At 41.0% G+C, this 18718-nt stretch overlaps 2 protein-coding genes across 12 annotated transcripts in view; one reads left to right on the top strand and one right to left on the bottom strand.

Annotated features, from left to right (window-relative positions):
- Positions 1 to 18718, bottom strand: part of AP4S1 (adaptor related protein complex 4 subunit sigma 1) — a 41931-nt gene that overhangs the window by 18694 nt on the left and 4519 nt on the right. For 7 of the 11 annotated variants that reach the window (XM_042857467.2, XM_065595430.1, XM_042857466.2 and 4 more), the window contains exon 2: positions 2688 to 2888. In XM_042857467.2, coding sequence (XP_042713401.1) covers positions 2688 to 2825 — 138 coding nt within the window. In that variant the 5' untranslated portion in view covers positions 2826 to 2888. Of the gene's footprint in view, positions 1 to 2687; positions 2889 to 5182; positions 5257 to 18718 lie in introns of all 11 variants that reach the window. The other 4 variants (XM_042857468.2, XM_065595428.1, XM_042857465.2 and 1 more) reach the window with 1 other exon arrangement.
- LOC135983433 (uncharacterized) lies at positions 15794 to 18123 on the top strand. The gene is made up of 2 exons (XM_065595426.1): positions 15794 to 16460; positions 17507 to 18123. Exons 1-2 carry the CDS (start codon positions 15929 to 15931, stop codon positions 18097 to 18099), a joined length of 1125 nt encoding a protein of 374 aa, XP_065451498.1. The 5' UTR covers positions 15794 to 15928; the 3' UTR covers positions 18100 to 18123.

Genomic DNA, 18718 nt, shown 5'->3' with positions numbered 1-18718 from the left:
ATTAGGGCAATGGGTTTCCATTTCTTGCTTTCTATCTCTAGACTTGTGGGGGAAAACAGAAAACATAAACATCTATTTCATAATCTATATTGTTATGGCATAAGTCACCAGATGGTGCTGTTACACACAGTGTCACAAGATCTTTTTTCTTCAAATGTGAGCACTGTTAAATCTTTTTTAAAAAATGCTATATTGTTGTTAGTTTTTGGATTATTTTAGGGGAGCTGTTGCAAACAGCCGCAGAGTTTGCTCTCAACCTTAATCTCTCTAATTGGAGTATATTATTGAGGCAAAATTCCTTCCTGGGAACTGGGCAATGGTGTCTTTGCTGAGATTCTGGAAAGAGGGGATTGCCTGTGTACTGTTAGGCCACTTCTGTTCTAGGACTGGTGTGCAGAGTGTAAAATAAACAAGTTGCAGTAAAAATATACCCACATTCCATGTAATTGATTTCTCCCCCAATGGGAAACTGACCTGCAAGAACCTGACATCTGTGCAGTATTGACAAATCTTGCCATTTTATTGAGTATTGAAATATTTGGTGTTTTTCTTAAAGCCCCAACTCCTGGAGCCATGTAATTACGTGAGTATCCCAGCTTTCATTAAAAAACATTAAAATATATGTTTATAATCCTTGTGGCTGCAGACGGAAGTCTGAAAATGTGAAACTCAAATGCTCAAAAACCAGAAGGGAAATAAGACCCAAAGTTCGTCTTCAAAATCATGAGATTTTAAAAAACAATCTTATGATTTTAAGAGTCTGACTCATGATTTTTGAATCCTTAGGCTAGCATTACTGCATCCACTACTGCTTGGCAGAACTGTGATAATTTCTATCTATTATATATAGGTCAATGTGCTAGGTCTGATGAAAATATCTAGGCAAGGGAGAAAAATATATTCCTCTTCTCCTTTGCCCTGGAATTTTCAGCCTCCCTAGGAAGATGTGGAATCCTCTGTCAGAAAACCAGGTTTCCAACCTGAAAAAAAATAGACTATGCAGTATACAAAAACCACTTACTTTTAGTCTCAGTATAGATACAAATAGAATAATGACATACAATGGATATGTATGGCTCTTCTGTTGTTAATTATTTACACGACTTTTTTTTGTCAGAAGAGAAGTTAGACAACTCCTAACACAGGAGAAATAAATAACTCTCTATTACTGTCTTAGAACTAATACACATGCCATCTTGTTCACTTTGGCACCAGCTGGGTGTCACTTATTTTCAATATTGTATATTATACCTAAAAACATGTGAGATGTTGCTTCTGAGGCAATAGAACATCAGTGGGAAAGGAAAATTCACAAACCCCAAACAGCCATATTCTGCCATCTTATGCACATTGAATAGTACTGTTCTATGCAATTAGTCCCAATAAAATCAACAATAACATTCTCCCAGACCATCAGGTGTAATAACTTTGCTCTTTCAACTCATCTTCCCTTAAAAGTTGAGGAATGAGAAGAGCACCCTAAAGTCAACACACTTGATCAAATACGGAAGTGAATTCCAGAGGTGAGTACCAGTCTCTGGAAAGGCACTGCCTGCAGCCCATTCCCAGTTTAACTAGGGGTGCTTGTAAGTCAAAGAACTTCAGCTGGTCTCAGTTAACTGCAATATCATATGATGAGAGACATGGACTGTGAGGTAACCAGGGCTAAATGAGTGAAATCTGAGCTCTACTGAAGTCAATGGCAAAACTCCCATTGCTTTAATAGGGCCACGATTCCATCCAGGCTATTTAGTGCTTTACACATCAGAACTAACACCTTGACTTGCACCCAAAAACAATAGAGAGCCAGTGCAGGCTGCAGAGAACATGTGCAAGGATCTCCCTGAGAGAAGCACCACTGAGCTGAGCAGGCAGGCAGATTCTACACTAGTTGAAGTCTTTAAATGTTCTCCATGTGCAGTAGAATATAAAATGTATAGGAATAATCCAATACATAGCTAACAAAGGTACAAGTACCTGTGTCATTATCATGTATTGATACATGGTTGGGAATATTGGCTCATAAATGAGTTGATGAGCCCTCTAAACTTCATTTCATGTATCATATCCTTGTAGGGCATGTCTAGAATTCTCCAATATCTATGTAAAAAAAGGGACTTTTGTATCAGGTAAAATGGAAAATATTAAAAAAAAAATCCCCAAAAGTCATTTAAGTTCTATAAGAAAACAATTGTGTTTTTACTAATCAGCTCTGGAGTTGGATAACTTGGAAACCATATACCAAATTAGGACAGAATTCCTTAGTAGTAATTCATCTAGAATATGGCACAAAGCCACACCATTATTTTAGCCATCTGACCTTGAGGAAGGCTGCATGGACAAAATATCGGCAATTTAGGAACACAGAGCAATGTTAGCATTAAAGAGAAGTGCAAGTTTTGTTTCTATTAGTTAGCAACAGCATGCATATGTCAATTTCTATAGTATGTTTGGGGAAAAAATGGATTTTCTTGAGAGAACCTGATTCTTGCACTACATTTATAATAAACCAACTATAGAGAAAAAGAAAATAGATTTATATATGAATTTTCATGTCAAGAAGTACCTTGGCAGCAAAACCTAACACAAAACATTCTAATATTTCTTGAATGTAGTTCACTGTGTAATATTCTTTCCTTGGTTCCATTTCAAATAAAATGGCTAGCTCAGAAGAAAAAAAAACTTACTTGCTCTTTTGAACGGGAAAGGCAATTTTTGATTACTTCAGCTTCCAGCATTGTCCGCTTATGAATTTCCACATGTTCATAATACCTGGAGAGTCTTGTTTGACCTTGTTTGTTCACCATGAGAAAAAACTTTATCATTTTTCTGTTCGGCTCAGAAATAGTCTCTTTGTTACAGGAGGCAGGTAAGCAGGAACTGTATTTCTGAAGAAAACAACAAAAAAGATACATGGAATTATGAAACACTTTTGAAGAAGCATGTTGTTGGTGTTGAATTTTGTATTCACTGGGTCTGATGTCAGTGTACAACTGATGTAAGCAAGAAGAAAATCAAGCCCATTGTCTTTCCTAATACTGTTGGTGTTTTTAATTTGAACTCACTATTGTATGAAAGTGCTGACCAAGCAGAAGCCCAACCAAGATTCTTCTACTGTGCAATAACACCAATGATAGCAACCTAGATATTTTCAGATTCTTGCTGTAAGGGCAAGTATCATTTTAGTAGTAAGGAAGAGAATTCTAATGGGATAACATAACTTAGTGTGAGAATTAGTATGTTAATATCTGTGTTAAACCTGTGAGCATGGTGTAGAATTAGTCTGAGTTTAGTATTCATGCAGTTAACCGATATGCTGTGCCTTCTCTCCAACCAAATTTCCTTGTAAACGCTCAGTAAATATTACTTACTTCAGGGTATTCTCTCTTAAAAGCATTAACCATATACATAGGTGCTATCCTTTTTGTTCACAACACACCAGCAGAAATCAGGATATGAATGTTAAAGGATTTTAATTCTATTAGAAACAGTAAATGTAGGGCAGCATTTTCCTCTCCAGTGTGTATAATGGGTTTCAAGGGTCGAATTCTGGCTAGTAATTGTGCCTATGTGTCTGCAGGAACAACCTTGGGTCACAGGAAAGCACAGAACAGATTGTTCTCCTGATCCTGGACTTCTCCAAACCTACAAAAATGTTACTCTATGATTGTAGATATCGAGTAGAGGGGTCTAAGTGACAGGGGTGTAGCCATCTTCCATCTCATTGGACTTGTGATCTGGTAGTGCAGTGCTTCCCGAACATTTTACGAAGACAACCTACCCAACTGCATTTTGTCTGTTTTTATGATTTGCCATTACATATATGCACCAGTCTGCCCCGACTATCACAATCCGGCCCTGGTCCTGGTGGGAGTGGTTGGAGAGCAAGTCTGCCCTGCACTCACCGCACAGTGGGGGCTCCTGTCCTGCACGGCTGGGCCCCGCTCCCTGCTCTAAGCATTGTGACTTGGTGCATGGGGTTGAAGTCCCATTCAGGTCAGGTCCGGCCACCCTCCATCATGAAAGAGGGGCAGCTGAACCAAACCTAAGTGAGTGGCATTGCGACATGATGCTGAGCCCCTGTGCCCCAGTTTGCAATGCCGGAATCGGGAGCTGGGCCCAGACCTGTGGGACAGCAGCCACCACTGCAGGGTGACCTTGCTTTAATAACCCTACTCCATCCTCTTTGCCCTCCCCTGCAAGGGCCTCAACTCTGCAATGAGCCAGGAGGAGTGTATGTTTGCAAAGGCCAGGGCCCAGAGATGGATTAATCTGGTCCTGGCCATTGCAATCCATCTAGAACCTTCCTGTTACCCACTGCTGGGTTGGGACCCACACTACCATAGTGGTTCCCAAATGGTATCTTTTAAAGTGTGCACACATGAAGATTACTCTTGTGGATTAATCCACAGGAATGTTTGTGCAGTTGGCAGAGCATGTTCACATATTTACCTTACTTTTTAGTTTCAATATACATCTGTTGAAGTGGAAGTTTAGTGCTAGAAATTGGCCCCATATACACCGTGCAAATGTCTAAAGCAGGGGTCGGCAACGTTTGGCATGCGGCTCGCCAGGGTAAGCACCCTAGCGGGTCGGGCCAGTTTATTTACCTGCTGACGCGGCAGGTTCGGCCGATCGCATGGAGCTAGCATGAGTCTGTCTACATGGGCTAGGAGGCACACTCCCAGCTGTAGTATAGATATACCGTTAGGCTCTTGATGAGATGTCTGTGGACCTTAGACGGCCAAAGTTTGGGTTAACAAACTTGGGTTCAATAAATGTTAACACAAAATGCCACTGAAATGCAGTTTGGAGCATAGTATATATTCTACACACAATATCTAATGAAAAATTCTATTAAAAGAGGGTTGAATATATATGCAAAAGCTGCCTTTTAAACGTAAAGAACTGCCATCTTATATAGTTCAAAGAAAATACAAAAAGCTTTTCCAAATTGCAGACTAACAGCCTGCAAAATATAATTTTTAAAAATGAACGGGTTTTAAGTTAGAACTTTTTTTTTTTAAATACCAGAAGCCAGCCGCAGTAATGTTTTCCATCTGTCTTTCTCTGGCTGTTTGGACTTACTGGCCTGTATGCTCCTGTGGTTCGTGTGTTAAAAATGCAGCAACTTGCTGCAAAAGCTGTCTCAAAATTCTAACCCACAAGTCATGCTGCCTACCTGGTGCTTTACTAAGCTGTAACATCAAAGAAATGGTTCCATAAGAGCTGCAAATTCCAGCAAGGAGGTATGGCCTAAGAAAATGTGAGAGAAGTCAGGGCAAAACCCCAATACAATATATACTACCCTGGAAAAACAATGTACATTAATACAGAAAGTTGAAAGGGAAGCAATTCAGAAAACAGAATAAATCAGAACAACTCTAAGCAGCATTAACATGTTGTTAACAAACATCCGCACAATACAACCTTTTCAATAGATACTGTATATACTTGTTCATTAGCCCGTTCGTTTATAAGTCGACCCCCCAAGATGGATAGGTAAAAACAGTAAAAACTGTATAACCCTTTCATAAGCTGACTCTATATTTCAGGGGTTGGCAAACTTTGGCTCCCGGCCCATCAGGGTAAGCCACGAGCGGGCCTGGACGTTTTGTTTACCTGGAGCGTTCGCAGGCACAGAGCCCCTCAGCTCAAAGTTGCTGCGGTTTGCCGTTCCCAGCCAATGGGAGCTGTAGGATGCAGCGCGAGCCGAGGGACATGCTGCCCACCACTTTCCGCAGCTCCCATTAGCTGGGAACGGCGAACCACGGCCACTGGGAGCTGAGGTGCTCCGTGCCTGCGAACGCTCCAGGTAAACAAAACGACAATGTATTAGATATTCAATTCAATAATTCCATAGAGTTTAAAATGATAAGCTGACCCCCGCTCTTTGATGCTTCACTTTTTTACCAAAAAAATTTGTGAGGCAGAGTGGCCTCCCACTGAGCTTGAAGGGGGAGGAGTCACTCTGTGATCCCTGGTGGGTGAAGCCAGGCCGGTATTTCAGCATACTTTGACCATTTGCAAATGCTGAAGATGAGTGGGTGCTATCTCAGACGGCAAAGAACGTGGAAACAATTAGCTGAACACTTCCATTCATTGTAGCCACTCCCGCAGATGCTGCCATATGTGTAATAGTGCAGGGCTCTCCATTTTCTCGAATATTTCATCCCCATTTTTTGCATCTCTTCAGTAGGTGTTTCTGGCAATAAACATTTTTTTCTTCATGACTAGATAGCATTTTATGTATTAACCTATTCAGCTATTTTTGTAGTACATTTTTGTGAATCTCAGCCCTTTCTGAACCTTTTTACTACATAGGGGAGCATAAAGCCCACAGAAATTAAACATGGAACTAGGTTCTTAGATTGAGTTCTCTAGAGCAAAGACCGTCTATGTTGCTTGCACAATGGGGCCTTGATTGGTTCTTTAGGTGCTGCACTAGAAATAATAATAATCTTGTTCATGCTGCTACCAATGCAAGATTGTTCCCGATAGTATAGAGTTTTTCTTTTTGTCCAGTCCTGTTTTAAGTTTCAAGTGCCAGTACTCACAACCTTACTTTCATTTGAACAGTATTCCACAGTCTAATAGAACTTATAATACACACAATAGATCAAATAAAATTAAGTTGATGGTTACCACCAGCTTTTTGATCACATATTTTAAGAACGGGCTTCTTGATTAAACATTTGCTTGCCAAATTCGAGCCAAGAGGGGAGTATCAACACATACAGGTTCCAGGCCTCTGAAAGACATAGGCTGAGATTCTGTGCTGTGCCTCCCACTCCTGATGTCAGGAATTGCAAGGGGGCCTACAAAGGACCACGTAGTGAGGCAGAGTGGCCTCCCACTGAGCTTGAAGGGGGAGGAGTCACTCTGTGATCCCTGGTGGGTGAAGCCAGGCCGGGCTTGCCCCTCCCACCAGAAGCCAATGGGTGGGACAGGAAGTATAAAAGGCTGAGTCTCTAACCTCTAACCCAGTTCAGTCTGAGCAGTCTGAGCCAGGGAAAGGAGCAGATGTCTCCAGGCTGCTGCAGCTCCCCAGAGCTGAACCCGTGCTGCATCACTCCCTGGCCCTGGAGGAGACTGACCCAAGTGAAGAGCTACCAAGTCTACTGCTTGCCGCATATCCCAAGAAGATGGAGAATGCCTGTAGAGTGCAGGTACCCAGCAAGAGGATCGTAGGAAGTAGCCCAGGGAAACTAGACTTTTTAGTCTGGTTGGGTTGTTGCCTGAATCTACGTCAGCGTGTTTTGGTTGGCTCCCTGCTGACCCACTGGTGGAACACTCTGCCACTATTAGGGCCCTTGGGGTGACAGCCTGTGTCTGTTGGCCGCCCTGCCTGAGGGCCTGAGCCTAAAAAGTGTTTGGTCCTGCTCTGCCTAAGAGCCTAATCCCTGATGGTGGTGGCGCTCCAGAGGGTAATGAGGCAGAGTGGCCTCCCACTGAGCTGGAGGGGGAAGGACCATCACTAACTCACTACAGGCCACTTACATCTGACCTCCACGTTGCCTGCACCAGGAGGGAGAAACTCTACCCTAGATGGCTAAGGGGCTTTTACAGGTCCTGTTTGCCATTGCAGAGGCAAACTCTGTAGCCAGACAGTATCTTCCACAGTGTATAACTGAAATGCTGATTGAGCCATGCCTACAACACTACTGCTGGGTGTCTATTATTTTTCAGATTACACCAGAAATTCCCTGGAATACAATATTTGAATTTACCCTGAGATACATCAGTTATTCTGATGAGGCCTCAGCAGGAACCTCTGTCAGTCTTAGAAACAATACTGATTACAAGTTTAGGTACTGGTTCTGCAACCATTACTCACTCTGAGTAGTGCTCACTTGTGAATAATCCCATTTAAATCTATGACTACATGCATAGTGCTACTCATTGTGAGTAATGATTGCAAAACTGGATCATGATTTCAGTACTTTGATATTGACTGAGACCATATGACAATCACCATCCTTATCCTTGTTAAGCCAAAATAAAAATGGCAAATGGCTATAGTCCACAGAAAAGGACAATGTTACTGGTACTGTGAATTTATCAATATACATAGTACTTTATATGTTTCCCATCATCATAGTATCTAACTACCCCTCAAACATTAATTAGTTCATCACATCCTTGTGTAAAGTATTAACTCCTTTTTATAGACCGGGAGCTGAATCCAGACAGATTAAGTAATTTGCCCCAAATCACAGGATTCTGTGGTAAAGTTTGGAATTGAAGCCCGCTTCCCAGCCCACTGCCTTGACCACTGACATTTACATTTAATGCAAGCAATATTCTGCATGTGAAATAATGACAGGGAGAAAGGGAGATTAGAATTTTTTTATGATGATTAAATTGTTCTCAGTGAAGGAATGGGTGGTTTTCGCACTGATGGATGGGTGTATTTTTATGTCCTTGGTCTTCTCACTCACTGTTAGGAAAGAAAGTCTCTATCTAGCCAGTTCAGCACATCTTAGCACATAAAGAGATTAGTCACAATAATAGCTAAACATATTAAATAAATTTAAAGCAAACGGTATTAAACATGTGTACACCACATATGCAATAACTCAGACTTTACCTATGATGATATATGTAACCTAATTATTTCTTGACAGCAAAGCCACTTATAAGTATTAAGGTCACCCATATCTCAGGAAGGTAATTTCATTATCCTCAGTGTAGTCTGAGTATTCCTTAGACATTGCAGTTTAGGTTTTGATATGAAATTTATCTTCACTAGTTAGTTGGGGGATGATGTCATAAAATCTGGAGCAAGAAGTCATCCTCTAAGAAGTGAAGATTAATGATCTATTTACAGCTAAGTAAATATATATGCAATATTTATAACCTCAGAAGTATGCATTTGCCAATCACAAGGTTGATATACAAAGTATTGAAATAAATAGTTGAAGGAGTTGAAAGGATTTAAAAATATTAATTTCAATGTTGCCCATCATCAGACAAACATTTTAATTATTATAAGATGCACTGGGGCATTTCTAATCTTTAAAATAGCACCATGTGACCTAAATAGTTTTTTAAATAGATACTGGAAAAATCATGTAACAAAAACCATAGAAGTCAGGAAATTAGACTTGTGCACATGCACAAATGCAATGTACATTCAACAAATCAACTGGCCAACACAGCTTGACCTATTTCAGAAAAGTATCCAGGGCAGAGTTACATCACTTCAAAAAAAGAAAAGACAACAACAAATGTTTAATGACTAAATTCTTGAGCAAGAGCTGTATAAATATTGTCCTTGGATAGAACTATCACCTTAATTGAGAAATAATACCTGAGACCACAGGCTTCACAATCTCACTACCTTTAATATCCCCTGAGCAATACACAGCCATAGCATCCCAAACCAGATAACTTTACACTGGAGTACGGGGGGAAGGGGAATATGCAGGAGCATGTCATTTCACTCTACCCCAATTGAAACGGCTGTGAGTTCCACCAATTAAACTTGTGGATGTCTCCCAGATATTGCAAATTTCAAGGGATTCATGTGGTGTCCTCCTGCCTTGCACTGCCTCCCACATTTCCTTATCTCTCCTGGACAGCATGGCTCTTACAGTAGCTATGCTGCAAAGCTCTCCCCTAATTGGCAGTGACGTGTGGAATACCCTGAATGAAAAAGAAGTCAATAGGGTAGAGGAAGCAGTGTAAATTACTGCAGGATTTCATTGCTGGTGATGACAAACTGGTGAAAACCTACCAATCTTTCCATCTCTTCTAAACACTGCAGAGCCTGTTTATGTTGGGTGGCAGGCCTCTTTTGTTGACCCACCCTGTTAGAATCCTAAATAAAGCATCTGAAGTTCAGTGCTAAATGACTGTGACGGATACAGCTTCTCAACTCCACCTGGCCTTGTAGGAATGATCTCTTTGAGCAAAAGGAATTAGGACATAGGAAGGCCTAGATGGATACCTTAGGGACATCCAAGCCAAGGGAGGAAGCGTAAGTTAAAGTTTGTTTTTCGTTTTCTGAGTTTTCTTGAGTTACCTACAAAGCAATATAAAACACGCATGTGCAGATACAGGTATATAAAGTGTGGATCCTATTGCAGGCGGGCCTTAGTCCTAACGGTGCCTTCATTAATCTAACTTCTTATATAGATAATCCTTGAGTCAAGAGGCAGATCTTAAAGATACTGTATCTTTATATGGCTAAAATATTGTTTTTTAATGTCTTGGATTATTTTACATGTGAAATGTTTTGGATCATATAAATTTTTTAATTCTTACCAATTTTCTAATGTAGAATCATACTGATAGAATAAAAGTTAGTCATAGCTTTAGTAAAAATACAACCTTAGAAGAATTTGAACCTATTCTTTTTAAATTCTGAAGCAGACTATCCACTTCACTACATGGTAATTGACTAACATCTGTAGGAATGTACAAGTATTATTTTGGTTACCAAAGAACTCACTTTTTCTACCAGCCTCGAAGCTGGTATCCAAAATGACGCCCACAAGTTTTGCACATGTAGATAATATGCACATACAGATACTTCTGCACACACAAACTAGAGTTAGCATTCTACCTGATTTCCATGTACAAATGCAGGGCTTTGTAGAGAAAACATACAAGCATACTTTAGGAATTTGGTTTTGAAAATTATGCCAAAGTTGAGTATCAATATCAAGTAGTTTAATTTATAAAAGGTTCTTTAAACAAAACTGACAAGTTCCCTCATGAAAACTAAAAACCACATGCATGCAAAATTTCTGAAAAAATCAGATTTTAATTCACTGTTTTGCTTCTATGAAACACAAATTATAAAAAGATTATTTCTTTTTAGCTACAAATATATATACAGTATCTGGTGAAATGAGTTGTGCATCTATAAGATGTTACAGTGATCTGTGAAATGGTGTACATAAAAAAATAAACAAAAAAAAAATTCCATCTCTGTACTTTTGGGGCAAAATCCCCAATTCTCTCTCCCATCCTGGACCCATCCCCAAACTACTCATGTAGGTGACTGCATTTCTTACAATGTGATTCTTACCTATTCATTTATGTATATGTGTATGTGTGTGTATATATATATATGTACTTTGTATGCATTCTTATTATGACTAATGCTGTTTTTATAACTTGGCTTAAGTTAATTCTACGACTCAGTAATAAGAATTTTCTATATGGAGAATTAGCTCAAGAGATGAGTAATGATATGCAGAGCTTTCCATTTCTACATCACTAGTTCAAATCTAGCTCATTTCAATAATAAAGAAGACATAACCACCTGCGATCTGTTTGATGGCCTATCAGAAGTGAGTTGGCAGTCTTAGTTCAGTTTCCATTGGACAATTGTTTACATCATGAAAACCACCACTGCAACTGGTACTTTAATTCATAAAAATCCCTCTCATAACAGAACTGGACTTCTTAAAAAATGGGTCTATTTTATGAACAAGCTCTCTCTCTAATCCAGAAAGAATCACGTTGTACAAAACACAATCACATACATAAGTAGGGGGTTGTTAAGCAGCTTTAATGGTTTCTGATAGCAGTACCTGGACTGCTTTGGAAACTCAGAAACATAAGTAAATAGGATATACCCATTATGATCAAATCAGATGATAGCTGGGTTATCAGCTCAAAGAAAGAGGGGGAAAAACAAAGGCAAATAAGAGGGTAAAAATATGTAAAATGTGCCTGGGATAAAACACTTCGTTTACCATCAGCATGAAAATGGACTAATGCAGTTACCATTGTATATTCCATCTTCCTCTCAAAAGACTCAGATAATTTCTGACAAATATGGGAAATATTAAGGTAACATGATCATCAGAAAGGGAATAAAGACAGGTATTTTCTTTGTGTTGATTTCTATTTCATGAGAAGCAAAACCTGATGACACAGAGAATGCAAGACAACTTGTAAGAGACAGAACAGTGACTTTAAAAAAAAATAATCAGAAAGGTGAGAAATATCTGTAACCTTTCCCTTAAAACAAATTATCTTCATCAGTGATTTAATAAGGAGGATACCTTGGTTCCCTTCTGTATTTCCTCTGCATTATGCCTTTTGATATAACACAGTGGGGTGTATACAGTAAATAAATTAATTACTATAACTGCAGTAATCTAAGTACCCTTTGTTACACTCTGTTTAAGAGTACAGCCTCGTAGAACATCTCTTGGAGATATTACCTAAGAGGCATTATGAGTGACTCCAAGTGCAAGATTGTAGGGCATGCAAACCATGGAGCATTACGAAACCTTGGCCTGAACTCAGTCCACGTCAGTGGTTAACACAGAAAACTAAAGATGGTCTAATCAGATAGTGGTTGAGACATCTTGGAAGGGCAAAGCCTGCACTATGGTTTCCTGAATTGTATCTGTTCTGTGCAACCAAAGAAGCACTTAAATCACCAGAGCTACCAATCTAGTACCTTTCCTGTGCACTAAAGAATGTATTTTAACGCAAGTACATCATCTTCAAACACTCGTTAATCACTTGAAGCAAAAACTTCTCTGCAATTTATTTTGTCAAATATTTCACCAATATCCCTTGGTACGTCTAATAAATAAAATACAAAAACTGAACACAGCCTGAGGCTGCCTCAGGGAAGTCTCTATGTGTTAATGTAATTTTTATTCAAATCAGATGTCTGTATGTAACCTGAAGCCACTTTGGTGGCCTCATGCCCAGGATCACTTTAGTTATTTCACATTCTAAAACAAAGTGTGGTGGTTTTGTTTGTTTGTTTTTTGGTTTTTTTTTTTTGCAATACAGTACTTTAGGGCTTACAATTAAAATGTGAATAAGAAATTACTCAACTGTGAAATGAGATTCCATTAATGCTTCATTACAAGACTACTTAAAAAAACATTAAAAATAAATGTTATAATTGTAAGCCTATCCCTTACTTAACTGTTCAACTAAACATGCTTTAGCTTTAATACATAAAATCATGATCTTTAGTTTTTAGTTTTACACTACTCAAAGTTATGCTAATATTTAAACTTAATGCTATTGTTAAAGGTTCTTATGCTTTAAAGCATAAGTTAACATACCTTAAAACAAAAGCAATAAAGCATTGAGATTCTATTCAGGTGAAGAATTGTATTTATGAAATACAATATTTCCTCTCTCTTCCCCCAAAACAGCATTATCACTGGCTGATACAAGATGCATTGGTACATCACTGCAGGCTCCTGTACAATATATTTATTACTGCTGATGTGACAATTTACCTGATAGGCTCTCCACAGTTAATTTTTTTTTGCCTGTTGCTGCTTCCATGGAATGATTAACCACCTTAAAGGGGCACAACATGTATGTAAAATACCAATTTGAAAACCTAATGGAAATTTCCACTTTTAGACAAGTTTTCTAATTAGTGTGTTTTGGTCCAGTATTGCTTATTTCTGAACCTCTTTTTCCATCCCTTGTCCATTTGGGATTCTGGCATGGTAAGTACTTTTATCAATGAATTAATTACACTCAAATTTGGCTGTTCTATGGTCTAACTATTAATACATCAATCTAGCAATAGGTCACAATCAGTCACTGACTCATGTTATCTAACAAAAGAAAATCCTGGAACAAGCACAGATTTTGAGGCATTTAAATAATTCTCAATTTGCCCAGGGCTGTGTTTTCATCTTCCTTTATTTGTGTGTGATTTTGCGTTTACAATAAGTTATCCAAATGACTTGGTGTTCTCCTTGTTCTCTATAGTTTGCTGTTATTCTCTTTGCTGTGGGCAACTACAGTAATGAGAAGTGGGCAACACTTTAGAATTTCCTTTTCCATTGTACTTGCACTATATTGTCTTCAAATTTACATTCTGAATCTCTGCCAGTTCTTCTCCAAGATCTTCTTGTGTTTTACTATTTGAATACTGGTTGATTGCTGTTACATAGGTGGACACTGGATATCTGGGAGATTGTTGCCATGGTTTATGACGGGTATGTAAAAAATCCTATTAACCTGTTATGTATATAACTAAATAAGACCAACATTTTTCAAAAATAGAAAACTAAAGTTTGGCTCTTAAATCCATATTTAGTTGCCTAAGAGTGAGATTTGCAAAAGTGCCTAACTCACTTAGGAGCACAAGTCACAAAATACACATCTTGTTGGTTTGCCCCCCTCCCATTTTTTAAAATACTTAGTTATATGGTGTTTTGGAGGGGCTGTGTTTTCATTATGTACTTTGTGAGCATATACACTCGTGCATGATGATTTGGGGAACAAAATCAGCAAGAGAAAGGTAGGAAATGGCCTGGAGCAGCGAACCGCGGCCAGCGGGAGCCGCAATCGGCTGAACCTGAGGACGCGGCAGGTAAACAAACCAGCCGGGCCCACCAGGGGCTTTCCCTGAACAAGTGGCAGACCGGCTTTGAGAACGACTAGTCTAGATTAATAAGAGGTAAGGACAAATTGTGGAGTTGGGGGTGGGGGAGAGGGAATAGATGAAGGGAAAAGGTTAAAAAATGGCTTGTGCCAAGGTGAGAATCTGGAAGGCAAAAGCAAATGAAATGGTGAGAGTAAATAAGTTTGATGTACAAATGACTTTATATTGAGAACTCTTTAGAAATCACACCATGTGGCTATGATCTTATTACCAAAAGAAAGGAAAGTGTACAGTGAGGAAGGAGCGCTCACGTAAATCTCCCTTTTTTCTGCAAGTCTTGAATCTAACCCAGGAGTAAGACTTTGTTATCAAGTCTCTGTAAAGCATCATGCACCATTATTAATATTTATCAATAATAGTAATTTTTGACATAGTCACCATCCTCATCTACTGTTATGTGAGTTACAACACCTGTGGTGCTGGAGTAACTTCTGTGTAGCCTTAGGTGGAGAAGACACGGCCTTCAACTTGAGGACCAAGTACTTGCAAGAAAATCCCAAACCCCCAAAGTCCCTACTAATCTAGGGAAATCAGGGAAGAAGCAAGGAGCAAAAAGTTTATCCTAGCTTCTTAACTACCAAGGAGCACTGCATGTCTATTGAAACAACACTGAAACCACAGGATCTCAAAATTATGTACTGACATTGCCAGAGAGTTAATCATATTTTTAAGAGCAATAATCTTTCCCACTCTTCCCTAGATACTGATAACGATTGAAATTTGTTTGAGATCTCACGGTCTTCCCCTCGTTTCAGTTTTAAACATGGAGATTAATTCTTTAAAAATACTTTAATACTTTTTTTTTATATATATTAGGCCCTTCACATGTAGTACCACAGAATACTTTATGATGAGATGCAGAAAGATATCACAGATAACATAGTTTGATCCAGGGACTTGAAAGGGGAAAACATCACATAAAGATGAAGTTGAGTAAGAGATAAAGGCTGACTTGGCTAAATATGTATTCTTGCAGATTAATAACTACAGTCAGTGGAGAACTGAAGAATCTGCTAATATGGAAAGGGGAGCTGGGTTTCGCACAGGCTAAAGCAACCATGAAGGTTTTAAGGTGAAGCTTTAAAAGGAAGTGACTCAATGGCTGAGGCGGGCATTCCAGAAAGGAATTAGCAAAACAACTGAAACTTTGGCCTGGTCTACACTACGACTTTAATTTGGATTTAGCAGCGTTAAATTGAATTAACCCTGCACCCGTCCACACAACGAAGCCATTTAATTCGAAATAAAGGGCTCTTTAAATCGATTTCTGTACTCCACCCCAACGAGCGGAGTAGCGCCAAAATCGATTTTATCATTTTGAATTAGGGTTAGAGTGGCCGCAATTCGATGGTATTGGCCTCCGGGAGCTATCCCACAGTGCACCATTGTGACCGCTCTGGACAGCAATCTGAACTCGGATGCACTGGCCAGGTAGACAGGAAAAGCCCCGCGAACATTTGAATTTCATTTCCCGTTTGCCCAGTGTGGAGAGCACAGGTGACCACAGATAGCTCATCAGCACAGGTAACCATGCAGGCCGATAATCGAAAAAGAGCACCAGCATGGACCGTACGGGAGGTACTGGATCTGATCGCTATATGGGGAGAGGATTCAGTGCTAGCAGAACTTCGTTCGAAAAGACGAAATGCAAAAACTTTTGAAAAAATCTCCAAGGGCATGATGGAGAGAGGCCACAATAGGGACTCAGATCAGTGCCGCGTGAAAGTCAAGGAGCTCAGACAAGCCTATCAAAAAACAAAGGAGGCAAACGGTCACTCCGGGTCAGAGCCGCGAACATGCTGCTTCTACGACGAGCTGCATGCAGTTCTAGGGGGGGCCGCCACCACTACCCCACCTCGGACTGTGGATTCCGATGCGGGGATGATCTCATCAGCTACACCTGAGGATTCTGCGGACGGGGAAGAGGAGGAGGAGGAGGACGAGCTTGCAGAGAGCACCCAGCACTCCGTTCTCCCCAACAGCCAGGATCTTTTTCTCAGCCTGACTGAAGTACCCTCCCAACCCAGTAACCAAGACCATGACCCCATGGAAGGGACCTCAGGTGAGTTTACCTTTTAAAATATAAAACTTGTTTTAAAAGCAAGGGTTTTTAATAATTACTTTGCCCTGAGGACTTGGGATGCATTTGCGGCCAGTACAGCTACTGGAAAAGTCTGTTAACGTGTCTGGGGATGGAGCGGAAATCCTCCAGGGACATCTCCATGAAGCTCTCCTGGAGGTACTCCAAAAGCCTTGCCACACGGTTTCTGGGCAGTGCAGCCTTATTCCATCCCCCATGGTAGGACACTTGACCGCGCCATGCTTGCAGCAAATAATCTGGTATCATTGCATGACAAAGCCTGGCAGCGTATGGTCCCGGTGTTTGCTGGAATTCAAGCAACATCCGTTCTTTATCTCACTGTGTAATCCTCAGGAGAGTGATATCGCTCATGGTAACCCGGTTGAAATACGGGAATTTAATTAAGGGGAGGTGGCAGTTCCTACTGGGCTGTTTGTCTGTGGCTGAAAAGAAATCCTTCCCTGCATTTAGCCAAGCGCAGAGGGGGGGGAATTGGCCCAGAGCTTTTTGCGTGTGGCTAGCAGGGATCTTCCCTGATACCAGCCACGCAGTGGCGGGGAGGGGTAAAGCGATCATCCCAGAGAATTCATGGCGGGGTGGGGGGTGTTAGTTTGGTTCCTGCAGGGATCTTCCGTGATACCAGCCACGCGGTGGGGGGAGGGATAAAGCGATCAGCCAGAGAATTGGATGGGGGGGGTGGTTAGTTTGTTTTCTGCTGCTGAATGTTAACAGGAAAACTGCAGCACTCAACGGGCTTTGCTTGGTATGTGGGAAAGGAGGGCGCAGAAGCCGAAAGACAATGGCTTACCATGGCCGCATGCAAGCCGAATTCTGTTGCCCGGACCTGCGTCTGTGATCTCTAGCAGCAAAGCCACAGGCACTCAATATTAAGAGGCAAAATGTGACCTTGCACAGAAATCACATGTGCTATGTAATGTGAATAGTGTTGGTCACCGTGAAAGAGTATAAGCATTGTTCTGCAAAATGTATCTTTTTAAAAAATTCTCTCCTTTTTTCCCTCCCTCCAGCAGCTGCAAATTCTTCAAGCCTCCCTCCTCTGTCCCGAAGGCTATCACAGATAAGGCGTCGGAAAAAGAAGACGCGAGATGAGATGTTTGCAGAAATCATGGAATCCACCCGCAGTGACAGAGCTCATCTGAATGAGTGGAAGGACACGGTTTCAAAGTATAGGAAAGAAGCCAGTGAACGTGAGGACAGGAGGGACCAATGTGAGGACAGGAGGGACCAACGTGAGGAGAGGAGAGACGCTCGAGATGAGAGGTGGCGGCAGGAAGATCAGAGGAGGCAGGATGCAACGCTGGGGCTGCGTGAGCAAACAGACATGCTCCGGCGTCTGGTGGAGCTTCAGGAACAGCAGCAGGATAACAGAGTGCCGCTACAGCCCCTGTATAACCCCCCCTCCCTCCTCCCCATGTTCCATAGCCTCCTCACCCAGACGTGTAAGAACGCGGGGAGGGGAGGCTCCGTACACCTTCCCATTCCACCCCAGTGGACAGCCCAAGCAAAAGGCTGTCCTTTTTTTAACCTTTTTTTAGTGGCCTTTTCCTTCCCGCCGATCCTCCTCCCAAACCCCACCCGGGTTCCCTCCCTCTTTTTATAATCTATTAATAAAGAATAAATGATTTTTAAACGATAGTGACTTTATTTGGTTTGAAATCAAGCTGGGGGAAGGGGGAGGTTGGGTTCCTTACAGAGAATGAGTCAATAAAGGGGGCGGGTTTTCATGAAGGAGAAACAAACAGATATTTCACACTGTAGCCTGGCCAGTCATGAAACTGGTTTTCAAAGCTTCTCTGATGCACAGTGCTTCCTGGTGTGCTCTTCTAATCGCCCTAGTGTCTGGCTGCGCGTAATCAGCAGCCAAGCGATTTGCCTCAGCCTCCCACCCCGCCATAAAGGTCTCGCCCTTACTTTCAAAGAGATTGTGGAGCACACAGCAAGCAGAAATAACAATGGGGAGATTGGTTTGGCTGAGGTCTGAGCGAGTCAGTAATGATCGCCAGCGACCTTTTAAACGGCCAAATGCACATTCTACCACCATTCTGCACTTGCTCAGCCTGTAGTTGAACAGCTCCTGACTCCTGTCCAGGCTGCCTGTGTATGGCTTCATGAGCCATGGCATTAAGGGGTAGGCTGGGTTCCCAAGAATAACTATTGGCATTTCAACATCCCCAACGATTATTTTCTGGTCCCGAAAGTAAGTCCCTTGCTGCAGCCCT

This window comes from Chrysemys picta, chromosome 4, assembly GCF_011386835.1.
Source record: "Chrysemys picta bellii isolate R12L10 chromosome 4, ASM1138683v2, whole genome shotgun sequence".
In the NCBI taxonomy this organism is placed as follows: domain Eukaryota; kingdom Metazoa; phylum Chordata; order Testudines; family Emydidae; genus Chrysemys; species Chrysemys picta.
The sequence above is the reverse complement of the archived record's forward strand: the minus strand, read 5'-3'. Positions and strand labels throughout refer to the sequence as shown.

What these genes read in the sequence shown, in the direction of transcription:
- LOC135983433 (XM_065595426.1), top strand. Translation starts at nt 15,929, where the DNA reads ATGCAGGCCGATAATCGAAAAAGAGCACCAGCATGGACCGTACGGGAG. An exon ending in CCCCATGGAAGGGACCTCAG is followed by an intron (nt 16,461 to 17,506) that starts GTGAGTTTACCT and finishes CCCTCCCTCCAG; the next exon opens with CAGCTGCAAATTCTTCAAGC.